At 46.4% G+C, this 27,173-nt stretch overlaps 1 protein-coding gene and 1 long non-coding RNA gene across 9 annotated transcripts in view; one reads left to right on the top strand and one right to left on the bottom strand.

Moving 5' to 3' along the window:
* NTF3 (neurotrophin 3) overlaps nt 1-16,743 on the bottom strand; it is a 65,439-nt gene extending 48,696 nt beyond the window's left edge. For 3 of the 8 annotated variants that reach the window (XM_073020408.1, XM_073020409.1, XM_073020412.1), the window contains exon 1: nt 13,678-13,970. Coding sequence is in view for 1 of the 8 variants with exons in the window: in XM_073020407.1 (XP_072876508.1) it covers nt 16,555-16,593 (39 nt within the window). In the remaining 7 variants the exon portion in view is untranslated. Of the gene's footprint in view, nt 1-13,677; nt 14,443-14,774; nt 14,884-16,554 lie in introns of those variants that run through there. The other 5 variants (XM_073020410.1, XM_007967312.3, XM_073020407.1 and 2 more) reach the window with 4 other exon arrangements.
* Nucleotides 15,568-16,813, top strand: LOC140712725 (uncharacterized). Its single transcript, XR_012094431.1, has 3 exons — nt 15,568-15,669; nt 15,825-15,936; nt 16,712-16,813. It is a non-coding gene; the product is annotated as an uncharacterized lncRNA (long non-coding RNA).
* The last annotated feature ends 10,360 nt before the right edge of the window (nt 16,814-27,173 follow it).

Here is a 27,173-nt window from a genome sequence, read left to right as displayed (position 1 = left end):
GTGGCAGGTACACATAGCCAACAAAGACTGACTTACATGATAGACACACAGATAGGCCTGTGTTTTTCTGCTTCCACTGCTCTCGGCAGGGCTTGTCGCTGTGATGTACAGTTCATGGAGTAGTACCTGGTGCAGAAGAAGCCTGTGTCCACCCCCCTGCCCACCTCTGCAGACCACTACCACTACCTGACCTGCTCTCCCACTACCTGACCTGCTCTCTCCGGCTACCATTCGGTCCTCACATCAGGTCGGCGTGGCTCACTCCAAGCGTTATGTTGCTAAACTACATGTAGGTCACTCAGCAGTCTGGAGAATCCCAAGTCCAAAGCTCTTACCGAAGCATGCACTTAGCGATGGGTGCTAGACATCCGGCTCCAGCAAGCCTGACAGCATACATAGTAATATCTTTTGCAAAAGCTGTAAATGAGAAACCCAGGGATTGCAATGATTCCATATGGTCCACTCTACAATTTGGGAATATATGGTTGGAAACTTAACGTTTTCAGGTCTTGTTTTTTTTTAGCCTCCTTCTCTGAACCTCTACTCCCTGGCTGTCCTGCAAGCCATGGCTTCCTAATAGGGAAATTGCAACGAAGAGAACTACTATTTTCTTAATATAAAGGCCTGTTGGTTAAAGCATATCCTCAGGTTAGGCCTCCTGGAAGGCCCAGCCCAAGATTGCTGAATCCCACAGAACAGAGAGAGGAGATAGGTGCTTTCCTTCCCATTGAGCCATCAGTGGCAGAAATCAGCGGCCCTGATCATAGCTAACCCTGGAGGAGGGTAGCTGGCTGATGTGCAAATTATCGGGGAGAACCAGTGTAAGAAGTCTGATCATTCCAAGGTCACAAACCACTTTGCATTATGCAAACTGTGCCCTCAAGCCTGGTAGAATATCTGCCTCCGGGAGTTGTTGGGGGAACTATGGAGATGACACATGTAAATAGGTGCCTGTAAGCCTGGTATATCTGCCTGGTAGAATATCTGGTCCTGGAAGCTGCAAGGGGAACTAGGATGACACATATAAATAGGTGTCTGCATCTTGTTACTGCCCTGTGGATGCTGGTCTTTCTCCCCACTGTTCCCCCGCACTGCATCCTCAATACCCACTCCAGCAGATGAGAGATGATGAGCGCTTCAGAATCTGCTATGAACCTGTCTTGTCCTCCTAGCCTCCAATTTCTGAGGTAAATGCTGGATTTGTAGGGGATAGGAGGCCTTAGCCCAAATTAGCTGAACATCCTTAGCAGAACTTCCTTAACTAAGTGAGTAGTTCTCAGCATACTGAGGTGAGGATGGGACAGATATCGTGGCAAAGCTGCCAAAAGGCAAGGAGGAGGGCAGAGTAGGTTAACAGTGTCAGCTAGTGGTTCTCAACATGGCTGCACATTGCATTCACCTCGTGAGCTTCCATCCCAACCCTAGACATTCAAATGTAACTGGTCTGAATGACATCCTGAGCAATCACTGTTAGCAAAAGTTAAAAGATCTCAAAATGCAAGGTGAAATTGGAATAGTCAGGACATGGGAGAGCAAAGACACTAGAGGTCCTCTTTGGCTCCCTTTGGCTTTACCAAGGAGTGTTCCCAACCCCCCCCAGTCAACTGGATGGCATGCTAGATGTCCATCTGGGTCTCTGCCACACACACTTTCCTTATACATGCTAAACAATGTGACCTTGAAAGAAATTATCTAGATATCCACCACCAACAAAAAAAATGTTCAATGGCACTTGGTAATTTTTAGGAGACTTTGAAACTTTAAACACACACACACACACACACACACACACACACACACACACACACGTCATTTAATCCACAGGAATCATCTATGGGTGAATCTGATGTCCAGAAATCTGGGACCCCTCTGTATGCCCAAGAAACTTTATCGTCTGTCCCCGTTCCACGATGAGCCTATGAAAAGGTCTCCCTCTCTGGAGCATGTCATTGCCATAGTTTAAAATTTTCTGGGATGTAATTTCAAAAGCCATCTTCGTTTTTGCTCCTGAATGAAATCAAATTAGGATGGAAATGCATAGAAGAAGGAAAAAGTTTCAGAAGTCCTCCCCACTATCAACCACCCTAAAATATCAGATATTTTAATCCATGTGTCCTCACAGCCAGAGCCATTCCAATCAATGTGTTTCTCCCTGGCCTCCCAGGCTGAGATAATCGCCCCTGGAGCCAGTACTGGTCAAAGTAACCAGAGATCAAATCAGGCTTGCTGTGTTCCCTCTGCATCTCATTCACTCACTTGCCCATTCATTAATTCTTCCATTGATCCAACCATCAGCCATTCCTTCCTTCACTGAACAACTCTTTATTAAGAGCCACATTGCAGCCGGAGGGATCTTTTTTAAAAACAAAAGCTTAATTGTGCTCTCAGAGTCTTCCATAGCTCCCATGCCTCTGGGAAAAAAAAGTAACCTCCCGGGTTGGCTCCCACCCACCTCTCCACCATACAGTCAACATTATCCATACTGCATATGTGAGATGCTCTCTGTTCATCCCCTCCCTGGGCTTCTTTCAGTTCTCTAAGTCCCTGCTTTCCCTCACCTTGGGGTCTCCTCCCATGGCACTTACTCTACCTGTAACTCTCCTCTACTCCCATCTCCTCCTCCTTTCACCAGTGATTACAAAACACATCTTAGGTCACCAGGAAGTTTCCTAGTTACTTCCCAGGCTTGTTTGGCTCCATGTCTATTGCTGGGGACTCCTGCTGTGTCTACACATTGGTTGGTTTGGGGAGAATCTCCCTTTTATCTCTGTCCCAGCCCCTGCTCACACTCTCTTTCTGTGGACAATAGTCGCAGACATCAGTATACCACCAGAAAACACATGATCGACAATTGGAACCTTTCTCCAATTCCCCAACATATTTTTTTTCTCTTTGTCCAAAAGCTGACCGTCTCTAATAGCTCTATCCTTGACTGTGCCTCTGTCGAGCAGTCCCCAAAAGAACTAAGGAGACTTGCTGCAGACAGACAGTAACTTTATATAGCTGCCCCAAAAGGAGATGTAAACATGGAAGGGGGAACGGGAAGATGTATTCTTGATTCAAACAAGAGCCAACAAGTAAAAGGGAAATGTCAGAGGATTACAGTGACGAGCTGAGGTCTCTCAACCTGTAACCCAATCCAAATTCAACTTGATTTCCTAGACTTGCTAATAGAGCACAGTCTAAAATATCTTTCTCTCTGGTACTCTCTCTCTCTCACCTCTCCTCTCTCCCTCTCTCTCTCTTTTTTTTTTTTTTCTCTTTCATGCACACACACACATCAAAAGGCAAGAATACGCAATAAGCACCCTGGAGGTTTCCTTGGTGGTGGTTTAAATGCTAAGAAAGAGAAAAAGAGACAAGGAGTGAATGAGTTATAGAGTTATGGAGAATGAGTTACATGAGTTTTCTGCATTTTAATCCACAGCCACCAAAAGTCTCAAACACTCAAAGAAAACCTCCATAAAAACAATCATGGAATGAATTCTCATGTGAAGGAATCTTAGATTTGAGCTATGAACAATGCTAGAATACTAAAACAATTTCTTTTGGGGGAGCTATCTTGGACTCAAAGCACCATGCACATATATTTTTGGAAAGAAAGTCCAGGAAAGCTCTGGAGAGGAGTAGCATGCAGAGGCTGCATAGAACATTTCCCCCCTTCGTATTTTAACAGCACCCAAAACTCCCCTGTGGAAATTCTCCCTCTCCCGCTGTGTGTGGGGTCATCACCAAAGGGCCCTGCATCCAGGTATCCTTCCCACACAGGATCCAATGGACTCTACTGCTCTTGACAAGCTGAAAACCAGGAAAGCACCTCCCACTGCATGCAAAAGTGGTACATGATGCAGGGTTGGGGGTGTGCGGGCCCGTACATGACAAGAAGACCAACAGCCTTGCTTTGCGGATGGGGAACCCAAGCCCCTGGGTCACAGGGTAGGACTGACAGGAGCTGGACTAGACCTCAGGCCCTCCAGGTTCCTGAGTTTCCAGTTCACAGCCTGTCCCACAACATCACGCAGCTCTTAGAAGACTTTTCCCAAACACTGGGGTTGCTAAAAGGAGACCCGTATTGGTCTTTCCCAAATCCCCCAGCCTACAAGGGGTCCTCCTTCCTCCAAACCCCCAAAATCTCTGTAGTCCCTACCACCCAGATGCCTCTTACCAAATACCTACTGCCACATCCTATAGTCTGCTTCTCTGCAAATCTACCCTGTATTCCCAAGTAGACTGCAAGGCTGTTGAAGGTAAACCTTGCTTTGTGTCTCTTGGTATCCCACATGGCACCTCACACAGCGGCTAGGAAGACTCAGTGGCAGCAGAGTGGCCCCTTTGTAAACAGATAAGAAAACCACCTGACAGATGTGTTATGTTTTTTAAAGGCTCCCTTCTAAATTCTAAAAAAAATTACGAAATAGGACTCCATGTCTGTTTCTCCTGGTGTCTGGACCTATTAAAAACAGGATGAGAAAAAAATAAATGCCTCCTTGAGCAGGAGGGACTCAGAGGACAGAAGTGGACAGTAGATGGCAGTCTGTTCCTGTGTCAGAAGTGGTCACAGAGACAACATACTCTGTGTAATTAGGCAGGAGGTAGAAGTACAGCTTAGGGGCCTGAGGTGGACTCACCCCCACCATGCCATGAGCAGGGATACTTCTGAGAAGTAGTCCCATGAGCACGCACACCTACGCCCCCCGCAAGCCCCAACACCTGTACAACAAGCATGTTCCCCCGACTCTCCCCACAAGAACCAAGGGCTCACGTCACAATGGTCTCTGAGTATCCATCACCCTAGCCCTGAGAATTCAGCGACAAGAAAACCACTGTCATGCGGAAGTGGAGACCATTCCTGGACCCTCCAGCTTGCTCCTGAACCAAGAGGATTCTCAATCATGGTTCGTACTGAAAAACAACACCTGAAGTGGGAACCCTGCACTCCATCTTCCTTGCTTCCCTTGTTCTCCCTGGAGCGCTATGATCATAACCTGTCTGCCTCCTTCACCAGTTTCCAGACCCCAAGGCCAGCAGCACTCCATTAATCTCTGCATCTTCCCCAACATCTAGCACATGACCACCAACAGGATGCTTAATGAATAATCTGTAAACATGTGTTTTGAGTTGCTTTCCAAGTGTCTAAGGAGGAATTACCCTAATGCATGTGGAATGACACCCAATTCCCCATGACCAAGAGCCCCAATTTGCAGGAGAACTATGCAGGCTAAGATATGGGGAAGAAGGGTCTCTAAAAGGGAGTAAGAACAGCCTTTTCTGGCCAGCAAGCACTGAGCATTCATGACCTTAGCCTTGGGACAGGCCAAAAAGGTAATACTGTTTTGAAGCCCTGGCAAGGTACACTACGTCTCTGAGCCCAGTTCCTGGCATGTCACATTGCTACTGCACATTCTGAGCTCACAATGATCGGTCACGTATTCGTTCACTCAACACATCCCTGTGGCTGTCACTATTCAAGGTGTTGGGGGACACAAAAATGAAAACAACAGATACCCTTCTCTGTGAAGTTCATATTCTAGGAATGCAAATTAAACACAGGCTGCTAAGTGGTATAACATCGGGAGGCTGGGAAGGGAGCCCCGGGCTCTCCGAGGAAATGTAGGGAGGTTCTCAGGTTAAGCAAATATGTGAAGGATGATTTCAATATCATTGGTGATGATGGAGGGGTAAGTATTTGAAACACAATACACATACAGAATATATCCTCCAGTGCTATCTCCAATTCAAGAATAGGCGTATCACTCGCACAGAACACTTCCTTCTATATTTAGGCCATTTGAGGTATCCCCTTCTCCATCCATGCATTTGTCCAGATTTTTCTACTAGCCCCCAGTTCCCACAATTTAATTAATGATAAGTCAAGAAAGACCTTAGAGACAATCAAAGCCGGTAGCTCTTAACGGGTGAGGAAGTGAGAACTAGTGTAGTTCGGGGAATTCCCACAATTGTAGTTAGTCTCTGTTGGAGTTAGAGGTCGGGTGTGATCTCTCTGCTCAGAGTTTGGGATCTCTCTGATTTAGCTTATTGAATTCAGCTACCCACAGACAATTTTAATCCCACATAAACCTCTCCCATACTCCCAACTTCCAATCCAAGATCCGCCACAAATCTGGCAAGCTTGTTCCTTCAGTGCTTCATAAACATGCACTCATCCATATGTTCAATGACTTATCTGGCATCACATAACTTAATTTCCTCCTCCACCCCCTCCAAATCTCTCTACGTAAGTCCTCCGGGCCAGCAGAGATACCTGAAAATCACAGGCATGGGCCACAGCGTGAGGCCGAGGGAGCAGTGGAATCGTGGAAGATGTGATCTGTCACACTGGTAGTGTCCTTGTGACCCTCTAGTGAGTCCAACTCCTCCCTTCTCCAGGAAAAGAGAGGCCCATGGAGGGAAAGTGATTTGCTTAAAGTCACACAGCTAGTCTGGGCTCTCTACAGGGAGAATGTGGCAAGCTATTTAAGGTAGCCAGGTGGGTGTTAGGAGGACTGGGCTTCTCCACACCATGGGACACACCTGTTGGGAAAGCAGGTGATTTCTAGGGCTGCGTCTTCCTCTTGAACCCAGTTCATAAGGAAATACCTTATGAACCATTAGAAGCAGGTCCTCTGAGATGGAGCTAATCTCAGACTGAGAACATGAAACAAACTCCCTAAGGGATCCCTCAGAGCCTGAGAAGGATATTTTTAAATGCTGGGGTCTTAGATCTAGAAACAGAGGGAAGAGGGAAGTAAATTGCAAGAACCTGGCTCTCAGTTTTTAATAGGCTATATACTCCATATAAAGGAAATAATTATCACTCTACACATGAAAAGTTATTTCAAGCAAAGTAAATACATAATTTTTGAGTACCTATGGTTTAATAGGCATTAGGTTAGTGTTCAACATTTATTTGTACATGCAAATATCTTTAAGCAACAGAACAAAGTCACCTCTTCTTAACTGTCTTGATGATGTATACATGGTAGTGATGGTGGGGAAATCAGCGGAGGAAGAAGGAATGAGCTTTTAGTCACAACCTTCAAAAAGCGCAGCATCCACCCCAAGAACGTGTTTGGCTTCTCTATTTCCGGTACTGCCCAGAGAATGGCGTGCAGTGGCAAATCCTCGGCTGGAGGTCTGTACAGCTGCTCTGCTCTGCATCAAACACAGCCTGGAGACCTCAGTCTTGAGCAGCGACCCCTGCCCCCCAACCTCCCAGGAAGAAACCTACCTTCACTTTGGCCCCAGTCTAAGTGGTGTGAGTTCCCTAGCCTATCAAAGAAAGCTGTCTTCCAAATTCTAAAGAGACCTCATGCTCTCCATTCATATTCTTTTTCACTTTGATTCTGTGCAATTCCAGGACTCAAGAATGCTGGGACCTACCACCTCTCATGGGCGTGTGGATCAAAACCAGATGTCCAGCTCCAATTTTGTAGAATTTACAAGGAGGCAATTGTGGCTTAAATCAATACCCGTGTTCTGTAAGGGCAGATTCCCTTGTCAACAGGACAAGAAGTAAAGGGGGAGGGGCCAATGGAAGCTGGGACAGACCTGACACGTGCTTGCCAGCAGGTGTCTAGAAAACCTAAACATTTGTCTTGCACATGAAAAGGAAGCTTCCGGGGGCGGGGAGCAGGTCACCCTATGGGGTGACCATCTTTGCAGAAGAAGATGGACCCAGCTCCCATCTGGATGACATCACAGAACATAAAAAAACAGAATCTGACTGGCAGGTGATGGGCTTGGGATACCACAGGCTTCAGGCTAGAAAGCCAAGAACATCAGCACACCCCTTAACCTCACATAACCTCAGTACCCCCGTCGGTAAATGAGATTATTTTGAGTACTGAGGTAATGCCATGTAATGGCTGTAGTAATGCCTGGCACCCAGTAAGTACTCAAATATTAACTGTCATCATCATCATCATCCATCATCTTAAAGATGGATGCTTACCTTAGTCAGAGACACTGCCACCGAAAGACATTCACGTGGAAGCTGAATGATTAGCACCAGACCTATCAGAAAGCCAAATCCCACCCCTTTCAGCTCTGCACACCCAGTGTGGGCTAAGCCAACGTCAGGAGCATTCTTGGCCAAAAGGAAACACTCTGGCAAATTCTTTGCATGCCTTTCTGCCTTTGACTCAGCCATTCCCCAAAGATAAAAACAGGAGCTCATTAAGGGCGTGCCAGGGTGCACTCCAAGTGAGGTAATTAGCATTGATTAGGTAGGAGGATGTGGCTACTGTGGAATCCTACAGTGGCAGAGCTGGAATGGGACGGGAGATCTTCTAATTCAAGCCCTTTGTTTACAGATGGCAAAGTCATGTCCTAGAGAGAATGTCCAGGGTCACACAACAGCAGGTAATTAGTGACAGAGCCCAGTCATTGAACCTGATCCTCCACCTCCAAGTCAGGCAGCTACATGCTGCCTCAAGCTACTGAAGGTCACCCTGGCCTGGGCTCTTGAGATTATAAGCTACTGTTTCCTCCAACATCTCCGGCCTTGAATGTTTGAGAACCTTAAATCTTCCAAAAATCTCTGACTGAACAAACCCACACACACACACAAAATGGGGCTCAACAAATGTCTTCTCTGGAGATGTTACTAAAAAGTGAGCCATCACAACAGACCACACCAAATTTCATGTCAAAATCTGTTCTGTTTCAATGAGACCACAGTCAGTCATAGGTTTGTCCTGTGAGGACACCCAGAGCCGCAGCAAGCCCTCAGTGGTTCCCAATTAATACTATTTGAGAAGGACTATGGCACAGACGGGGACATGAAGAGCAAATGCATTCTGACCATGTGGGGGTGTGTGCAACCTCTAGCCTCTCAGTATTTGTAGGTAAAATAAAAGACTGAGTTATGGAAAACTATTAACAACAACAACAAAAAATACTTTAACACTCTGAGGCCATCTACATGTGTCCTCACAGGTTCTAAACTGAGTCCTCTGAATGACTTTTTTTTTTTTTTTTTTTTGTCTTGTTAGAAATCCATCCAGGAAAGAATGAGGTAATATCTACAATGGCCTCATACTTCAAAGTTCAACATGCTCATATAAAAAAGATCTGAAAGAAGGTGTCCCCAACTTTTTTCTCAGGTTGGCCCACCTGTAAGAAGCAATCCAATGACAATCCAATCTGAGCCAAGCATCCAGATACCTGCCACCCATAATATAAGCTCTACAAATGCTCCATGTCTACCCAGGGCAGTTCCTGTGCTCACGTGTCCCCCAGCACTCACGCATGCACATCCCGTGGTCTCCTCTTACTCCACACACACCTGTCCATGCACAAAGCACATCCACAGACTATCAGCAGCAACACACAGGGCTTAGGCTTGTCTCCAGTAGAAGATTTGGCCCTTTTCCAACAAACTCAATTTTAAATAAAACTAAATCTAAAACCCTAGCAACGGTCATTAGTTCAACATCCCCAATGCCAGAAACTGCCTGCCTTGTTAAAGAGTAAAATAGCAGCGGCTGAGGCTTGAGGCAGGGTGGTGGGCTTTGAAGATCTTCTGTGTCGGCCGCATGTCCTCTCTGGCTTCCAGGCAAGGCACAGATTTACATTCCCTCCAGTTGGGGTGGGAGTGCTGTAACTGCTCGGGAAAAGGTTGGAGAAGCTTGCAGCAGAAGCCGCCTGCTCTATCAGGCATCCTGAATGTAGGAGAAGAGCAGAGGCCTGAACATCTGATACATCTGGGAGTAGAACTGCAGAGATGGGAAATGTTACGTAATTAAACTTTGCTGGCCTGTCCCGCCTGGGGAATGTGAGGCCCATCAGCAGTGACCTCTTCCAATCAACTTAATTGGCCCAATCTCGCCAAGAAAAGCAACAGAATTAGTTTAGTGCCTCCTGGAAATAGCTTAGCTCCTATTTATGGCCACTGAACTCAAGGATGGGAGCCTGACGCTGAGCCAGGAGTTGACAGCATGTGCTAACTTCTGGGAGGAATCGGAGGTTTCAGTGGGTTTCCGTGGCCCCCTGCGCCTCCATCTTCATCTCTGGGGAAAGTGGCTGTAACCAACTTGCTGCACTGGGCACAAAGAATTGCAAAGACCCAAAGCCCAGGCTTTCCTCTTACCAGGCAGGCTGGACTTTGCTCCTCTTTTATCCAAATGGTGCCTATGTCAAGGACAATTATTATTTTTGCTGTTCTCCAAGTCACATTTGTTTTGGTGCTGTGGTCTGCATAGCTGATGTTAAAAATAAAGAAATGTCTGTCTCTGATCATTAATAACATTGATTCTTAGACTACCTTTCCTCTGAATAGCTCAAAGATCTTAAAGATTTCCATCATCTATAATCTAGGCTTGGTTGCCTCCAGCTTCTGGATGAGTAAACTGAGGCAGTTATAAAAAGTTTTATTTACACAGCGAGTGAGCAGTAGAGATGCAATGAGCATCATGACTACTGATTAAGTTGCATTGTGAAGAGAAAGAGGTCCAGATCCTATTTTTGCAATGACCTACGTACATGCTAGCACCGGTATTTAATTACATTTCATCTTTGTACAGCTGTATACAATAAACACACCAAGTTTTGGTGGGGGAAAAGAGGAATGAACTTTCCTCCTCCTTGAGTCATTATATTGCCACTTTACAAAAAGAGAAACAGAGAGTTAAAGAGATTAAAAAGGTCCCCAAAGTCACACTTTTCCCAAATGATAGAACTGGACTAGAACTAAGGCACTCCCAATCCACAGTCTTCCACTTCACCACCCTGCCCTCAGAAATATCTGTCCCCGATCTTCTGACCAATAGTCAAGCCCTACATAAACTATCTCTTATAGAGATGAGTTTCCCCCTAAAAACTAAGGTAGACCCTTAAAATGGCACAGCTGTAACTTCATGAATTCAAAAATGTCATGAGTCAAATAAAGTCCTCCCAAACATATGCCCAACCATGGTCAGAACCTAATCAAATGGGGCTCCCCATCATCTGGTCCAGACAGATAGACATGTGCATCACGGAAGCACAGCCTTCACTCTGTTCCTATCCAGTTGCCTCACTAGTCATCTCAGGGTATGGACCCGATCAACTACACCTTTCTCTCATTCCCCAAAGTCTATGGCCCTTCTTTTGTGTACACTTTTTTTCACTAGAGATGCACATCTGAGTATCCAAGACAATTTTTATCCTTCCTCAGACACACAGAATTCCTGTAAAAACACATACTGGCACTCCCTTCACAAGAGCCAGAATAGCCACCCCTCCTATCCACCTGGCTAGTTTTCTCTCAGTTACGTTACTCCAGGCCAAAGTGCATATGCACACACGTACACACACACCACCCCTCAAACACACACTCAGATTAGCTTTACACTCATAGTCCAGAAAATACCAAAGATGACAAACGTCCCCAGTCCGTCTCTTCCCTGATCATGACTTCACCATTCTCCAGCTCCACATAACAAGTCTCATTCCAGCTATGAAGGAGGCTCTGTGTGCTCTTAGAAACTCAATCCTCAAAGGGATCTGGACCTGCATTCTGACCTGAAGTGCAACACCCTCCAATTCCCAACCCACACCCCACACAAGAAAACACCATCCAGCTCCTTTCTCAATACATAAAAGTCTACATCATCCCTATCTTTATGTCTCACTTTTTACAAAACCAGAGATGTATTTCAAGTCAGCTTCCCTTTGGCCCCCAAGATCCATAAACATCTCTAGAAACCGAATTATAGACCTTGAAGAAACCTCAACAAGCATCGAGCTCTGTCTATTTCTGGCAAAATTGCATCAGTTAGCTGAGCCTGGAGAAGGAATTTTTCCAGGGCAGTGTGCCATGCTCCAGTACCCAGCAATGGGTTGAGCATCCAGTAGGCACTCCATTAGCTTTAATTGATTATCAGTATGAACTGGTGATAGTGAATTCCCCTATTACATAAGAAACCCATTACAAAACATTATACAACATGCACCCCTGACACTAGGCACGAATAGTGTATTCCTCTACTTACTTCAGTCTTAGGCATACATCTCTTCCTGTTCCCACCCAGTGCCGGTGCACAAGGATTTTTCCCCTTAAATGTACATCCCTCATTCTAAGCCTCCTCCAATTCTCTCCTCTCTGGGGAGGAAGGAGGGGGGAGGCAAACCCCAACCCCAACCCGGTGTCCTTTCCTGCAAATGCTTTGTCTTTCCGTAAAGAGGATCTGAGCTCACACTTTTTCTACCCCCTACATGCCCCAATGCCACTCCAGCCAAATTTCCCAGCGCACTCTCATAAAGTTCACACTCCGTGCTCCCCAGATAATCTTCCCCCACCCCCCACACACATCCCTTTGGTAATCCTCAGGCGCCCAACCTTCCACATGCATCCACCTTTCGCTCACACACACAGCCGCCCTCCTACACCACACCCACTCCATGTGTTTGCGCAGGCATGCACAAGCCATCTGTCTTCAACAGGCTGCACCTCTCCCCCTGCTCTGACACCCTTCATAGGCACAGATTTCGCATTAGCTACACCTATGTTCCTGCAAGCTCTTGTCTCCCGCTAAGCACACAGATGCCCATCCAACAGACTCCCCAGAAGCACACACCTCCCAGGCACCAGAGAGGGATGGGACTCCAGCTCTTTTGCCACCTCCCCCTACACACACACACACACTCTCTCTCTCTCTCTCTGAAAAAAACATCCCCGTCCCTCCCTGACCACGCACTCAATGGTCACAGTCTCATTCCACAGATAAGCAGATCCCATTCACACACAACCAAACCCTCTAAATCCAGCTACACTCCAGTCCTCACCAACACAAAATCCCACACACTCTCCCTAGGGGAAATACCCCAGACTTTCTACCTCCCTTCAACACCGTTTACAGGAGCCTGCATTATTTTCCAAACCCCTTAACTCCTAACGCGATACCCAAATCTGTGTGTTTGCGCCCAAGGCAGAGGCGGTTGCGTTTTATCCTCTGCATGCTACCTCTCAGCTTTCTTTGTGTGACATGTCAGAAAGGAATTGAGGGCAGGCGGGAGGCAGGCTGAGTCTGCTGGAGAACTTGAGCGTTGTGAAAACAGGACCGCTGGAAAAGTCTCCTCTGTGTTACAACTTTCTCCCATCCTGACGTTCAGGACAGAGCGCTTCCATGTTTTCCTCGCTCGCGGTTTTGCGGGGTAGGAGCGGGCATTTCTTTATTTAAAAAGCAGGTCGCTCAGTACACTTCATACTATCAACTGAGTTACAAACATCAGGCTCCAGGAGAAACACCCACCCCTGGCAGGCTCCCCTCCCCTCTCAGCAGGCCCCCGCCCCCACCTCTTCACACACATAAACAAGTCCACAGGCGCACAGTCCCCCGAGCTCTCCAGCTCTGAGCCCGGCGCTCCCGGGAGCAGCCTCCATTCGGACTCAGAACCTGCCGCCCGCCGCCAGAGGCCGAGGCCAGACGATATTTTTGGTGTTTCCCCCACCGGGAATCCCACCCGAGCCTCGATTCCAGCAAAAGGGATCCTTTCTAGTCCACAGCCCCGACACCGCTCGACGCAGGGGTCTCACTGCTATGCATCTGAAGCGCAGACGACGAACGAACGCAGCAGCCAAACTCCCGCAAAGAAGCAGCGCCTCCTGGACGCGCACCCACTCCCGCGGAGAGCAACAAGCAGAATCCTACTACTCCCCCACCCCATGCCCTCGGCCCTCGCCCCTCCTTTCCCTACCCTTCAACTCCCAAGCGTCCCAAATTGCATCAGGAGCATCCACCACTGAGTAAAGCTCTGGGGTAATGGGGCGGTTCGGTCCGTCGTAGGACCTTCAAACTTCGACCTGGCTGGCTGCGCGGGGTCCCAGATCTCCCAGCCTCCCACGCCACCGCTCAAAGTCCGAGAACAGGCTGGACGATACCGCGAGGAGATCCCCAGCGATGACCGGGCCCGGGTGCCCGCCGCTCCCCGGCGGGGTCCCAGATGTGCGAGCTGCGTACGGAGCTCCAGCATCTGCGCAAAGGCCCAGGGTGGGGTGGCCACCGGGTGGGCGCTGGCCCAGAGGAGCCCGGGGCGCGAGGTCTTTTCTGAAAAAAACCTTTCGGGGGACTCCAACGCAGGTACGCGGCGCGGGGCGGTGAGTCTCAACTCCCAGAACTGGAACGCGACGTTCCGGGTCCTGAGCTGCGCGTCCCCTCCCCCAGTCCACGCCCCGGCTGGAGTGGCGCTGGGGCAAGCTGAGAATCAGGCTCAGTGGCCGGCAGGGTGCAGGGCGTGTGCAGGGGAGCTGCGGCAGCACCTCCCCGCCCGGGGTTCTGTCTGCCCGCCCGGGGTTCCGTCTGCCACCCTCTTTTGTTATAGGATGCGCTAGGAGCTTTCCCGGAGGAGCAGACGGGTCGGTTGGGGGTGGTGGGTGGTTGATTCTGTTGAATCCCTTTCCTGCTCTTTCGTCGTCCCCATTTCCCCTCGCCTGCCCCCACCCTTTCCAATCCAGGTCCCTTAAACCTGATCACTTTCCCAGATTGAGGGAAGCTTCTTGGGCAGCCGAGGAACAAGAGGGGAGGAGGTGGAGAAGGGTGTCCGTGTGTGTGTGTGTGTGTGTGTGTGTGTGTGTGTGTGTGTAGCGGCGTGGTTGCGGTTGCGCCCGCCTGAGCAGATCCCAGCGCAAACTTCGGGGAAGGCACAAGCCCGGGAAAGTGAGTGAGCGCGGCGCAATGGGGGTGGGGCGGGATGCGGAGTTGGGGCCCCCCGCGCCGGTTCACTGGAAAATCCCTCCCCACGTGGACCCCCATCCCCAAACCTGCCCACCCAACGTGCCCGCCGCCTCCCCTTACCGTGGCAAAAGTAACCATGGCATCCGTGTGGCCGTTTCCAGGGACGTCGACATGAAGAGAAAGGGGGACGCGAGCTCGGTCATTCAAAGTCTCCCCCACCCCGCCGCAGCCACTACCCAGCAGGGGAAAAAGGAGAGGAAGAAAGAAAGGAGAGGGAAGAAAGTAGTTGCGCCGGGCTGTGTCTCGGGGCGGTGCGCGGAGCTGTTCGGTAGGGAGAGGAGCTTCAACTCTGAGTCCCGTGAACATAATCTGCGCGGTTATAACCAGCCAACCCGGCCAGATGGCTCCGCGCTCAGCGCCTTAACCCCTTCCGCGCCGCGCCGCCCTCCCCCGCCCGGCCCGCGCCGCGCCGCGCACGCCGGCGCCCCAGAGCCCCACGGACCTCGCTTCGGGACCCGCGGCGGGGAAGGAGTCATTTCTCCTAGCCCCTCTTGAAAAACAAAACGAAACAAAACAACAACAGCAACAAAAACTTCCAAATTAGTAGTAGTCTTCGGTAACCCCCACCCTTGAGTTCCCTTTTAGAGATCCAGGAAAAAACGAAACATTAAATGTATCGTAACAGGTTACATGTTAGTGTCTTCAGCCTTTTTCAGTTGTTCTTTTTCTTGAAATTTTTCTTGTTCATCTCTTTTCTTTTAAGATTTTATTGACCAGGCATTAGGGCCTTTTCCTGCCCCTTTCCTTAGGCGGATCAGGTCTGAGGCGTAAACTCCTCCTCCAAACCTTAGACCCTTCCAGCTCCAGATCTCTCCCCACCCCTACCAAGCCCACCCGCCCCTCCTCCCCCCACCCCACAACACGAACACGCCCAAGGACAATCGCTCCCCGGCAAACTCGCCGCTCCCGGGCACCCGCACCCAGGACGCTGTGCCGGCGGTCAAGGGAGGTCAAGGTAGAGGGGCGTGGGGGCGGGTGGTCCCAGGGACTAGGGAGGGGCTGTGCACGCGCGCGTTTGCGGGAGCTTGAGTGTGGAAGGGAGAGGGAGATGGATCGCAGCCTCCCGTTTCACCCATCCTCCAACTTCTAAACCCCTTCCTTCCAAACTAGGATGGGGCCCTGCAGCTCATCACTCGCCCAGCACCCACCAGTCTGCACGCGGGGACAGCGCGAGAAGCAGGAAAGGCGAGCAACCAGCAAACGCCTTCGCGGCGCCCCGAAAGTAATGACGCTCACTTCCCCACCGGTGCATTCATTCGAGGAAAGGATAGGGGGAGGGGGGCAAAATATCTTATTTGGAGATAATTTTAGCTGCCCGTTAGACCCCACTTGCTCCGAGCCGTTCTCTCTAAATTTACCAAGTTAAGTCATCTTGATTTCGCCCATTTGCCATCGAGAGAAGGGGGAAAATACCACCTAGGGATCAACGAGAAATCGAGAATCTGGGAACAGAGTGTTACCCTCTTGTCCCCTTCCCGAGTCCTTGAGTGGTGGACCTCCGCTCCAAGCCCCTCATCCCTTCCTCCCTCTGCCACTTCAGCCGCTCCTCTCATCATCTCCTTCCAGGACCTTTTGACTCAGGAGCGACTGGGGAGGGAAGCGAGTATCCCGTCTCCATCCCTGCCCTGTCGTTCGAGGTGTCTAATAAGCCGTTCTATGTTTCGGTTAGGGCCCAGGTTCAAAAAATCCAAATACCTTAGAATTGTCTGAGAATTTGGTTGAACCCCGGAACTGCACCCACCAGTTCAGGACCAACCGGCCGCAGAGAGTAGCTGGGGGCTTGGAGGGGGCGGTAGGAAGGGAGGGGGAGTCTGGGGGCTGCGTACTAGATAGATTGTACCTGCCTCATCATTATCCTGGCTGATGGGGGTTGCCACATCGAAAACGGCCAGAAGCGCCCACCGAGGCCCAGAGGCGTCACCTTCTGCGGTCCTTCGCAAGGGTAGGGTCGTCCTTCAGTGGCTCCCCTCTTGCCAAAATATCGACGTCTTCCTCAGGGCCAGAAGAGGCTGCCGAGTCGTTCCCTCCACCCCGCCACACAGCACCATGAAGGTTTGGATTGGGCGTGCTCTGTCGGGTTCTGCTTTTCTCCCTCTCATCTGGCCCGCCTCCCTGCCCTCCCCCACTTCCCGCACTTGCCCCCCTCCTCCAGCTTCTCGCCGTGGTCAAAGGAGGGATTCAGGCCCCAGTTTCAGATCCACTGGCAGAGTTCTTTTCTCAAGCTCCAGGTCCTCCGGGAACCTGAAGATTGCAAGGAAAGAGGTGGTTGGCTCCTGCTGCAGCAGGGAAGGGGTTAAATACATGTGCGGGTTGATCTGCAGGCAGCTCCCAGGTCCCTGGCAGTCTGGAGGGACGAGGGGAAGGGGGGCAAACAAACTTGAAAAATCAGAAGAAACGAAGAAGAAGAAAAGGCAGCAAGCAGTGCGTTTAGGACTTGGATTTGTTCTGCAGATGCCTTGCACTGGTTGGCCGCCTCACTTTGCCAGGACTTTCGGGGATCCCAGGAAGAGTTTGTATTGTTTCCAGCTCCAGGGGGTTTTGTCCTGAGCTGGTGGGTCTGTCTTTGCTTGCAATCCACAGGCCTTGTAATATGAGAGGTGACACCTTAATCTTGCCAAATATGTGCTGTGCCTTTGTGGAGAGAGGGGAGGAGGGACTGAGGGAAGGAGAGAAGAAGAGGGAGAGACCCAGACAGGAGCAGAGGGTGAAACATGCACTTTTTTGCTCAGAAGGATTGGTTTCCCAAACGGAGAGCCTTAGCTCTTTTCTGAGTAGAAGACCTTTTTCAGACCATCTCCCTTGAGCACCTCCAACTGCCTTTTCCTTTACTGTTTTTCTTTAGGCTTCAGAGCTAAAGATTTCTTCCTTCTCAGACTAGGGACTGACCCCCCAGGTGTCTCTGTTGTGGCTTCCAAGAGAGTGGCAAGGTGCTGAATGAAGAGGCTGGGCAGAAAAAGAGAATTAGAAAGGTGTGTTTTTAAGAAGACAGAATAAAAAGATTATTATATACGATGTAGAGCCATTTTTAAACCGTAGAATATTGTGACTTCTAAGTAAATCCGTGTTTCTAAATAGAGATTTTTCTTTTCTATAGAAAGACCGTAGTGGTATGGATAGCAAAAGCAAAGATCAGGACTGGAAAGTAAGCTGGCTGCGAGCTTGTGCCCTGGAGCTAGCCCTGGTTAAGGAAGCATCCAGGATGAGATCTTTTAGGATTCACTAGGTAATTGCCCCTCTCCAAGTTGACTTAGTGGCCCTGACTTTGGCTGTCCATCTGTCGACTATATTTTTAGGTTGCTGAACTTTCTTTTTCTCTCTGCTGCATCTGAGAGTAAGGCCCTGACTCCTGAAAGTGATTTCTGAGAACAGGAACCAGATCTTGTTTTTGAAAACCCCCTTTAAAACTCTCTCCTAAAGCAAATTTCCAGAGCGTGCCTTCTGGTTACCCTTATCTTTTGCAATAGCACCACTCTGTGGTTGGAACACTGAACAGAAACAAAACGGGAATGTGGGATTGAATTTTGCCTTTACCTTGTGAAAAACAGCACTTATCTCCTCTATGTTTGAGCTCAGTGGACTGAGTGCTGGTGGTGGGGGCTCAGCATGTGGTGAGGGAGGGGGTCTTGTGCAGTGGCAGTATGTGGTTAATTCATTGTGACATGTTGACCCAGGAAATGAGAGAATTGGACCGAATGGCCTCCAAGGACCCTTTCCGTGTCAAAAACAAGCTTTTTTTTTTTTTTTTTTTTTTACTCCATGATCACACAGCTAGACTTGAATGTTTGTCCTTTTCCATTGCTTTTCTTTTTCTCTCTTTTGAGGTTACTGAAATAAACGCCACGCTTTTCACTGATCCTAAAGTATTTGCAAGTTGCATCTTCTGCTGCTGGAGGGCGCTGTGGGGAGGTCTTGCCCTACCCCGTCCATCTCCACCCCCATCCACCCAGACAGCTGCTAGAGCTGATGGAGTCTGGAAGTCTTCGTTTTTCAAACAATTAAAGTGAATGCAAAAGGTGTTTGCACAGGGACTGGGAGCTTAAGGTTCAGGAAAGGCAGCTTCATGCTACCTTTGTGCCTCAGCGCTTGAAAGATTCCTGGCTGCCCACCCATCACTAAATACTGTCAACAGCATTATTAACCAACAGCTACAGGCTGTCAATCCACATAGCAATTCCTCTCAGATGCCCTGGAGTCATCTGTGAGACGTTATTCTTTTCTTTCAAGTTGCATGCAGTTGTCCACAGAAACTGAGTGGCTTGTTGATGTTTATTCAACAAGCCTAGGTCTTCCCCCAAATTTCTATCGTCTTAAGAAAGCACAGCTTTGCTCCAAGGACGAGCATTGATCTCTGTACACAGAATACAGACATCAGAGGTCAACTTCTATCAGCCCTGTGTCCCCACTCCGCATTTAATAACTGAGGAAACTCAGAACAACAAATAACAAAAGCAAAAACATAATAACAGACCATGACCTAGAATTTACTGCCAGAATAGATTTTGGTGCCTGAGAAAAGCAGGTTCCCCTCTGCCTTCTCCACTCAGTAGCCATGTGTTTTCGGACAGGTTTCTTAACTTCTCAGAACCCATCTGGAATTGGTGAAAACAACACCAATCTCACAGAAGTAATATGAGGACCAAAGGAACTAATTCATATAAAACACTCAACGCAGTGCCTGGCACAATGTGAGTGCCAATCCCAATCTGCTAGTCCTTACACTGAAAACACTGTCACAGCACTGGGGGAATGAACTGTCTTTAAAAGAAGCTTGGCTCTGGAATGGCCTGTGTATTATTATTTGTGTGCCACACATACACATTTCGTTAATGTAATTTTATGGATGTATATTTTCCCCTTTGGACAAATACAGCAATAAATTAGCAGAATGAAGTAGTGGACATATTTAGAATTTATATAGCTTCCTAACGTGGACCTCAATGTGCATGAAAGGCAGCATTGAAGGATTTCAAAATCTTGTCTTATTCATTATCTGCCTTTCACCCAGAACCACTTCATCATTTAAAAGGAAATTCTACCATATCCTTCAACTCTTAACAGATTGGCTGGTATATTATTGGTTTGTTGTTATTGCTAATTATGTTCTAGGGCTTACATTGAACAATATAATGAATTGCACTGAACAACAGTGAATCAACTCATTTTGTGACATGGCATACATATTCATAATTATGTTTTAAGAAATTACCCGTAATGATAGAGGGAAGGTATGTATTCCTACCACACAGGTAGATATAGAAATCATAATAAAGTCTCCTATTTCACCAGTCATGACATGAATTCCTAACCACCCTATAAATTAACTTTATACTGCACCAAACTCCACTCATAAAAAAATGACATTAAGGTTTCCTAGGTAACTAATGCATTTCCAAAGGGAATAGGTCTCAGGAGACAAAGAGGGCAGGGAAAAGGGTGGGGAGGGGAAGTGAAGAAAAGAGAAAAAAAATTCAATGAGGCCCATGTGACATAAACAAAATATTTCACGGGGAGGAACCCATAAAGTTTTATTACCTTGGTCTGACATAGATATGACATAGCCATTAATTCCATCTTGGGATGATAAAATACTCGATGGGCTATCCCTCTCACCACATATGCCGGCATTTCATATTTCAGATCCAGTTCTACAAATCTTGAGAGAGATTCGACCCTTCCATTCATCTACTAAGCTGTGTCCGCTCACCAGCCAGCAGACTCTTGTGCCCTCCACCAAATGTTGAGATGAAAGTGAAAAACAGAGTTGATTTGCATGTTTCAGAATATACAGATGCTTTTGATCACAGTGGACTCTTAAAACTTTGGAGTGAATCTATTAGCCTTAGCAGAAGGCTCGGGCCTGAGAACGGAATTGTGGGAGTTGAGGCTTGGTTTGCAATCCCTCAACTCAATGGCATTTTCACTGTGGTTTTCTTTATTTGGGGGAGGGTCTGGATGCAGAAGAACATCTTGGATGCTTTGGACAAAAATGGCAAGTTGTAGGTGGAGCTTAAGGCTGAAATTGACACTGTTAGAACAGAAAAATTCTGACATGCAATGCAATCCAGAGAATTTTCCCTGGGTTAGAGACAGGGAGATGGGGAAAGGAGATCTAGAGTCTTGTCACTGTTTTGTGAGCTCAGGGAAGTAAACCAACTTTTCAGTTCCTTGGTTTTTACCGTGTGTAAATGTACTTAACCTCATTTTCTTTCATTACTGTGAATATACATAAGAAAACAAATAACACACTAATGTGAATACAGTTAGAAATTTTGTATTATCTGATTTCTTCTCTTTTCATTATCTGATTTCTTCTAGTCCCAGAGTGACATCTGGGAGTGAAGTCTCCAACTGGTTACAAGATGCAGCCAGGTGACCCCTATATTCAAAATGTGGCAGGTTTGCCTGTGAGTCCCGTGGCTGACGAGCTCCTACCCATCAGCACTGGGCAGTCAACGGAGAGGAAAGCCTGCCTTTTGCGCTTTCTCTGACCTGCTGGAGAAAGGACACAGGACTCATGTTCATGACTAGAAAGCCAACTGGAAAACTGGAACTGTTTCCATCACACAATGTCTTCCATTGGGTTTGAAGTCATTTTAGGCTTTGACTCTGTTAGGGGACTTGGAGTGGCACTAGGGATTAGAAAAGTGTTCTGGCCACACCCTCCATGTACCACTTTTACTGGTAGTGAGGGGCAGGGAATGTCTGGGAAGTAAATGCCTGGTAATTCAAGGTGCAGCCTTCCCAGGGACTTGAGATGAGGCAGGATGGGAACTTAGGTCTCCTTACTCCTAATTGAGACCCATCCAGGCTAGCCATGCCTAAGAGCAACACGTGATGAAATGCCCCGTTGAGGACTCACCTCCTACACACCTGCCCTCAGAATCCGGGGCCGGGGATCCGGCAAATGTCACTTCATTCATCTTCTTGCCCCCGAGACCAGCCTTCACCTTCCACTGATAGGTACAAAGCGGGTGAGGTGGGGTGCGGGGCAAAGAAGGTTCATCCTAATCTCCATGTTTCCTTGAAAATATTCCTCTCTCTACTCAGCCGTTCAGAAAAACGGAAGAAAGAGAATTAGCCACTGAGTTTTTTACTTTAAAGACCCTCTGTCCAGTGTTCCCATGAAACGTTAAAAAGAGGTATTAGTTCTTGGAGGGGCTAGAAAATATGAATTCCAGTTAAAATAAGCTTACATACCACTATTATCTCCAACACACACAAACATATACAGACAGACACACCCCATGCAGCTGACCCATCGGATGATTTGCTATATTTACCAATGCGCTGACAGTTCTGCTCCTGTCCCCACCCTGAGACCAGGCTGTCATCAGGTCCCAGTTCAGAATGCAAATAATGCTCAAGAAGCCAAGGGTGCCCATGCTGGGCTCTCGTCTGTTCAAACCACAAACTCCCAGCACAAGAGGAAATGTTAGCAGGTAGAAACTTTCTCTACAAATAATAGCAATAGGTAACATTTATTGAGTACTTACTGAGCACTGGATACTTAATAATCTTAGCATTATAGGCCAGGTACTGTTTTAAGCACTGTGTGCATGTGTGTATATGTATATATAAAGGTATATATACACACACATGCAAACACATATGTGTGTGCATACATATACATATACATATATACACACATAAACCAGCACACACATGTACATATGGATATATCTATATCTGTATTATCCATGCCAGCATACATATCTATATCTGTATCTATACAAGCGTGCACACATGCACACATGCTCTGGTTTTAGCACTAGACTAAGAGACAGAAACCTGGTTCATGTCTGAGCTCCTCTGTGTGATCCTAGGCAAGTTACGTGTCTTCTCCTAGGCTTCAATTTATTAAATACGTCAAGTGGAAATAATGATGGCACCTACTTTGTAGGCTTTTTTGTAAGGACTCATGATATATAGGTAGGTACCGTGATTAGCCCCACTTTACAGATTGAGAAAATTGAGGTGTAAAGAGTTGATATAACTTGGTCAAGGATACATAGGTAGTGAATGAGGGGCAAACAGAGGTTTGAACCCCAGTTGCCTGTCCCTCTGCACCATCTGACCTTGATAGAGTGACATTTTTCTCTTTATACCTATGAAGAAACTGAGTCATAGGAGGAGATAAGCAACTTGCCTAAGATTACACAGAGGATCTCAGACATGAGGCAGGTCTCTTGTCCCTTAGTCCAGTGCCAAGACCTGCAGTAGGAAGGTTGCAATATCCACAGAGCCAGCCCTCCTGGACCCCAGGTTGTCCTAGGGCATGAGGCGAGGAAGGAAATGGAGACAAAGTAGGATAGGATCAGGTGAAACCATAGGCGTTTGTGCGCGCTAGGTATGCACACCTTTGTAGGTGAATGTAGCTCACGCCAGGACACTTACTTGGCACATGGAAGAAGAACTGATTTCAGCGCCCGCGCATCTCTTCAGCTGGTTCCTTCATGCAGACATAACCTATGTAACTCTTTATGACAGCCTTGGGTACAAGAGCTCCCACAAGCAGACAAAGCCACTCAGTGCCAGGTTGTTAAGAAATTTGTCCAAGGGAACAGGCCACTGGCTTTGTTCCAGAGATTAAAAGGCCACTAATTAAAACTACCAGGATTTGCAATATCAAAATATACAGGAAAAAAGTTGAGCCTCGAGTCTTTAGTAAGTATTAACTCTGTAAATGCCTGCTCAGAAACTAGAGGATGTTGGATTAGAACATTATGGGCAATTGATGTTCTGTTACCTATGTTTCATTTGAATCCCATCCAGGCACAAATGTCTACTCATGCAAATGTCTCTTCCTTTCGCACAGATATAGACTTAAATGTCACTTAGAGCTCAGACTCCAAAGGCAAGCCAGCGTTCAAAACCTGCCTTTGAATGAGTTTTAAAATCTGGAGCTGCTGTCAAGATAGTATCCATGGGCATCGGATTTGCATTTTACTACTCCAGCATATCTACCTCTTTGCCTCCAAACAAAGATGAGAAAATTCCACTGGTCCTTTTCCCATGACATAAAATAATTTTCATCAGAAGTTTTCAACAATGAGTCCAAAAGCTAGAAATTAGTTCCATTGGACTGAGTAGGGAGAACAACTTTACAAATGATAACAACTATTATCTTTCCACCTATGAGTTAGTCATCTCCCCTAACTGACTGTATGGATACCTTAAAAATAAAACAAATAAAAGAAGTGCACAAGAAAGTTGGAGATAACCTTCTAGAAATAAGAAATTAATGAACTAAAAACAATGTATTTTGCCCATGGTTAGCAGGGAGTCCGTGGTTAAGTTGAGAATGAAATCACAACTTGTAGGAGACACCCATTGTGAACTCTGGTCCATATCCCATATCTCAAGTTGGAAAACAGACTAGGTGCCAGGTAGATGCAATGAATGAACGATATGCATTCATTGGGAGGTAACTCAGATTCCCCTAGTCAAGCCCCTTATTTTACAGAGGAAGTAATTACAACCCAGGAAAATGAACACACTAGCCAGAGACCACACAGATAATCAGAGTCATCAGCGAGGGTGTGGAACCCACGTACCCGATTCCCAGGATGCTGCTGTTTGTCTACTCTGTTCATAAGGCCCCTGAGAAATAGGCACATCTGCTTTCCTTCTGGAAGCGTTTCATTTCCCTCCAATTCCTCCCTTCCATTTCTTCTTTCCTCTCTTTCTTATTTCAGTGTATTTTAATATTTCCTTTATTTTGTTCCTGTTGTGAACTACTGGTCACACAAGGGAAAATTAACATGCAGAAGACAAGGTTTTAGTAAGAGCTAAAAAAGAATTTTATTCACAGGTGAGGTTAAAAGACAGCTTTAAAAGTGTAATTACTACTTTCTTATTTTTGATGGCATAAGGTTGGTCTTTTCTGAAGAAACAGGATTAAATAGATGAACGCTCTTTTCAATAATGTTATTATAGATGACTTTATAAGGTTCCCAACTGAGGAAATCTTTTTTCTCCATATCTTTCTTGCTTTTTTATCTTCTTTGCTTTGTATTAAAGATAATGAAAGGATCTATTTTGCTGAGGAAATGCTTCTTTGATATAACTTTTTTTTTTTTTTTTGAGACGGATTCGTCTCACTCTGTGGCCCACATTGGAGTGCAGTGGCATGATCTTGGCTCACTGCAACCTCCACCTCCTAGGTTAAAGATATTCTCGTGCCTTAGGCTCCCGAGTAGCTGGGATTACAGGTATGCGCCACCATGCCCGACTAATTTTTTGTATTTTTTTTTTTTTTTTTTTTTTGTAGAGATGAGGTTTTGCCATGTTGGCCAGACTAGTCTCAAACTCCTGGCCTCAAGTGATCTGGCTGCCTCGGCCTCCCAAAGTGCTGGGATTATAGGCGTGAGTCACCGTGCCTGTCCCCTAGAACTTTTAATTTTATTTTTCCTGTGAAAAAGCTATCAGTAAGTCCTAGGATAAATTCTTAGCTCTTGCATCTACCTGCTAATTACTTTTTCATAAACAACTGACACCAATATCTAGCATTAGCATTGTGGATCCCAGGAGCCTAAGAACATCCAATAAATAGGAGTAGTAAAGATCCTGGTATCTATAGGGTCATGAAATAAATGGAAAGTGTGACTAATCTGCAAGATTCCAAGGAGTAAAGCTAGGATTGATGGGTAGAATTTACAGGGGTGCAGATTTCAAGTCAAGACAAAGTTGATGGTTCTGACATACAGAATTTCCAAAAATAGAATCCTTTGCCTCCACAGCTGAGGAGTTGTTCTCTGTCACTGGATGAGCTTAGGCACGAGACCACTCTGAAACATTGTTGTGTAGGGGTTTCAGATTTGGATAGGTGGTAGTCAAGATTCCTTCCAAACATGAGATTGCACATATCAGTGATCTGGTCACTTTAGCAAGTATGTACTTTCCCATATGTACTTCGCCATGGACTTGGAAAATTATTTTTGGTGGTACATGGATAAACATTTTACATTTTACTAGTTGTATTTAATTTGTTTTACTTTATCAAATCTATTTATGGAAATACAAAAATTCCTTTAAAATACATTTATTAGAGATTCTTACTTATGGTTATACAGGCCAATTTGTAATGTATCAATTCTTCCATCAGAAACTCCTTAAAAAGCTGGAAAAAATTTCTTTTGAGACAGGATCTCCCTGTGTCACCCAGGCTGGAGTGCAGTGGTGCGATCACGGCTCTCTGTAGCCTCAACCTCCTGGGCTCAAGTGATCCTTCCACCTCAGCTTCCCAAGTAGCTGGGACCCCAGGTGTGTGCCACCACATCCAGCTATTTTTTTTTTTTTGTATTTCCATGTTTTTCAGGCTTACCTTGAACTCCTGAGCTCAAGTAATATGCCCCTCAGCCTCCCAAAGTGCTGGGATTACAGGTGTGAGTCATCATGCTCAGCCTGGAAACAATATTTTTAAAAATCATGTGAAGGTTCCTCTATAGTACAGCTGAATGAGCTCTTCTAGACCAATTCTCTTTCAGACAAAAACTATATATTGGGGACCGAAAGTGAACAAATGCAGGCAGATTCTGGAGGGGAGTTGACTTTTCAAAACCGGGAGAGGTGTAGAGATGATTTTGTTGTTTTAAAAATATTTTTTGGCTTGAGGGCAGACCACAGCTGGTACAACATGAGAGAACAAAAACTTACAGATATAGAAGGAGAAATAGACAATTTACAATAAAACTTGACATTTTAATTGCTCTCTTTAGGAAGTTAGTAGAAAAAATAATCAGAATATCAGTTAAGATAAAGACAACACTATTTACCACTTTGACTTAATTACTATTTATAGAATAGTAATAAAATGTGGCATACACTTTATTATCAAGGACCCCTGATTTATATTTACCAAGATAGACCATATGCTGGGCCACAAAACAAGCCCCAGTACATTGAACAAATGAAACCACACAGAGTATATTCTCTGACTACAATGGAGTTAAATTATGTATCAGTGACAACAGGAGATCTGGAAATCCCAACGTAATTGGAAATTAAACAACACATTTAGGCATTACATAGGTGAAAGAAGAATTCATATAGGAAATTAGAAAATATCCTGACCTTTATGATAATGAAAATACAATATATCTAAATCTATGGGATTCAGATAAAGCATGGTAGCTCACGCCTGTAATCCTAGAACTTTGAGAGATTGAGGTGGGATGACTGCTTGAGGTCAGAGTTCAAGACCAGCCTGGGCCATGTAGTGAGACCCTGTCTCCATAAAAAAAGAAAAGAAAAATCTATGTGATCCAGCTGAAGCAGTGCTTAGAGGAAAAGTTTTAGCTTTCAATGCTTATAAGTAGAAAAAAATAGAGCAAACCAAAAGTAAGTAGAGCAAAGAAATAACAAAGATAAGAAATCAATGAAATAGAAAATAAGAACTAAAATTTATTCTTTAGATGGATCAACAAGATTGATAGTCTCCCAGCTAGACTGGTCTACAAA

Source organism: Chlorocebus sabaeus, chromosome 11 (assembly GCF_047675955.1).
Source record: "Chlorocebus sabaeus isolate Y175 chromosome 11, mChlSab1.0.hap1, whole genome shotgun sequence".
NCBI lineage: Eukaryota > Metazoa > Chordata > Mammalia > Primates > Cercopithecidae > Chlorocebus > Chlorocebus sabaeus.
This window is presented reverse-complemented; position numbering and strand designations above follow the sequence as displayed.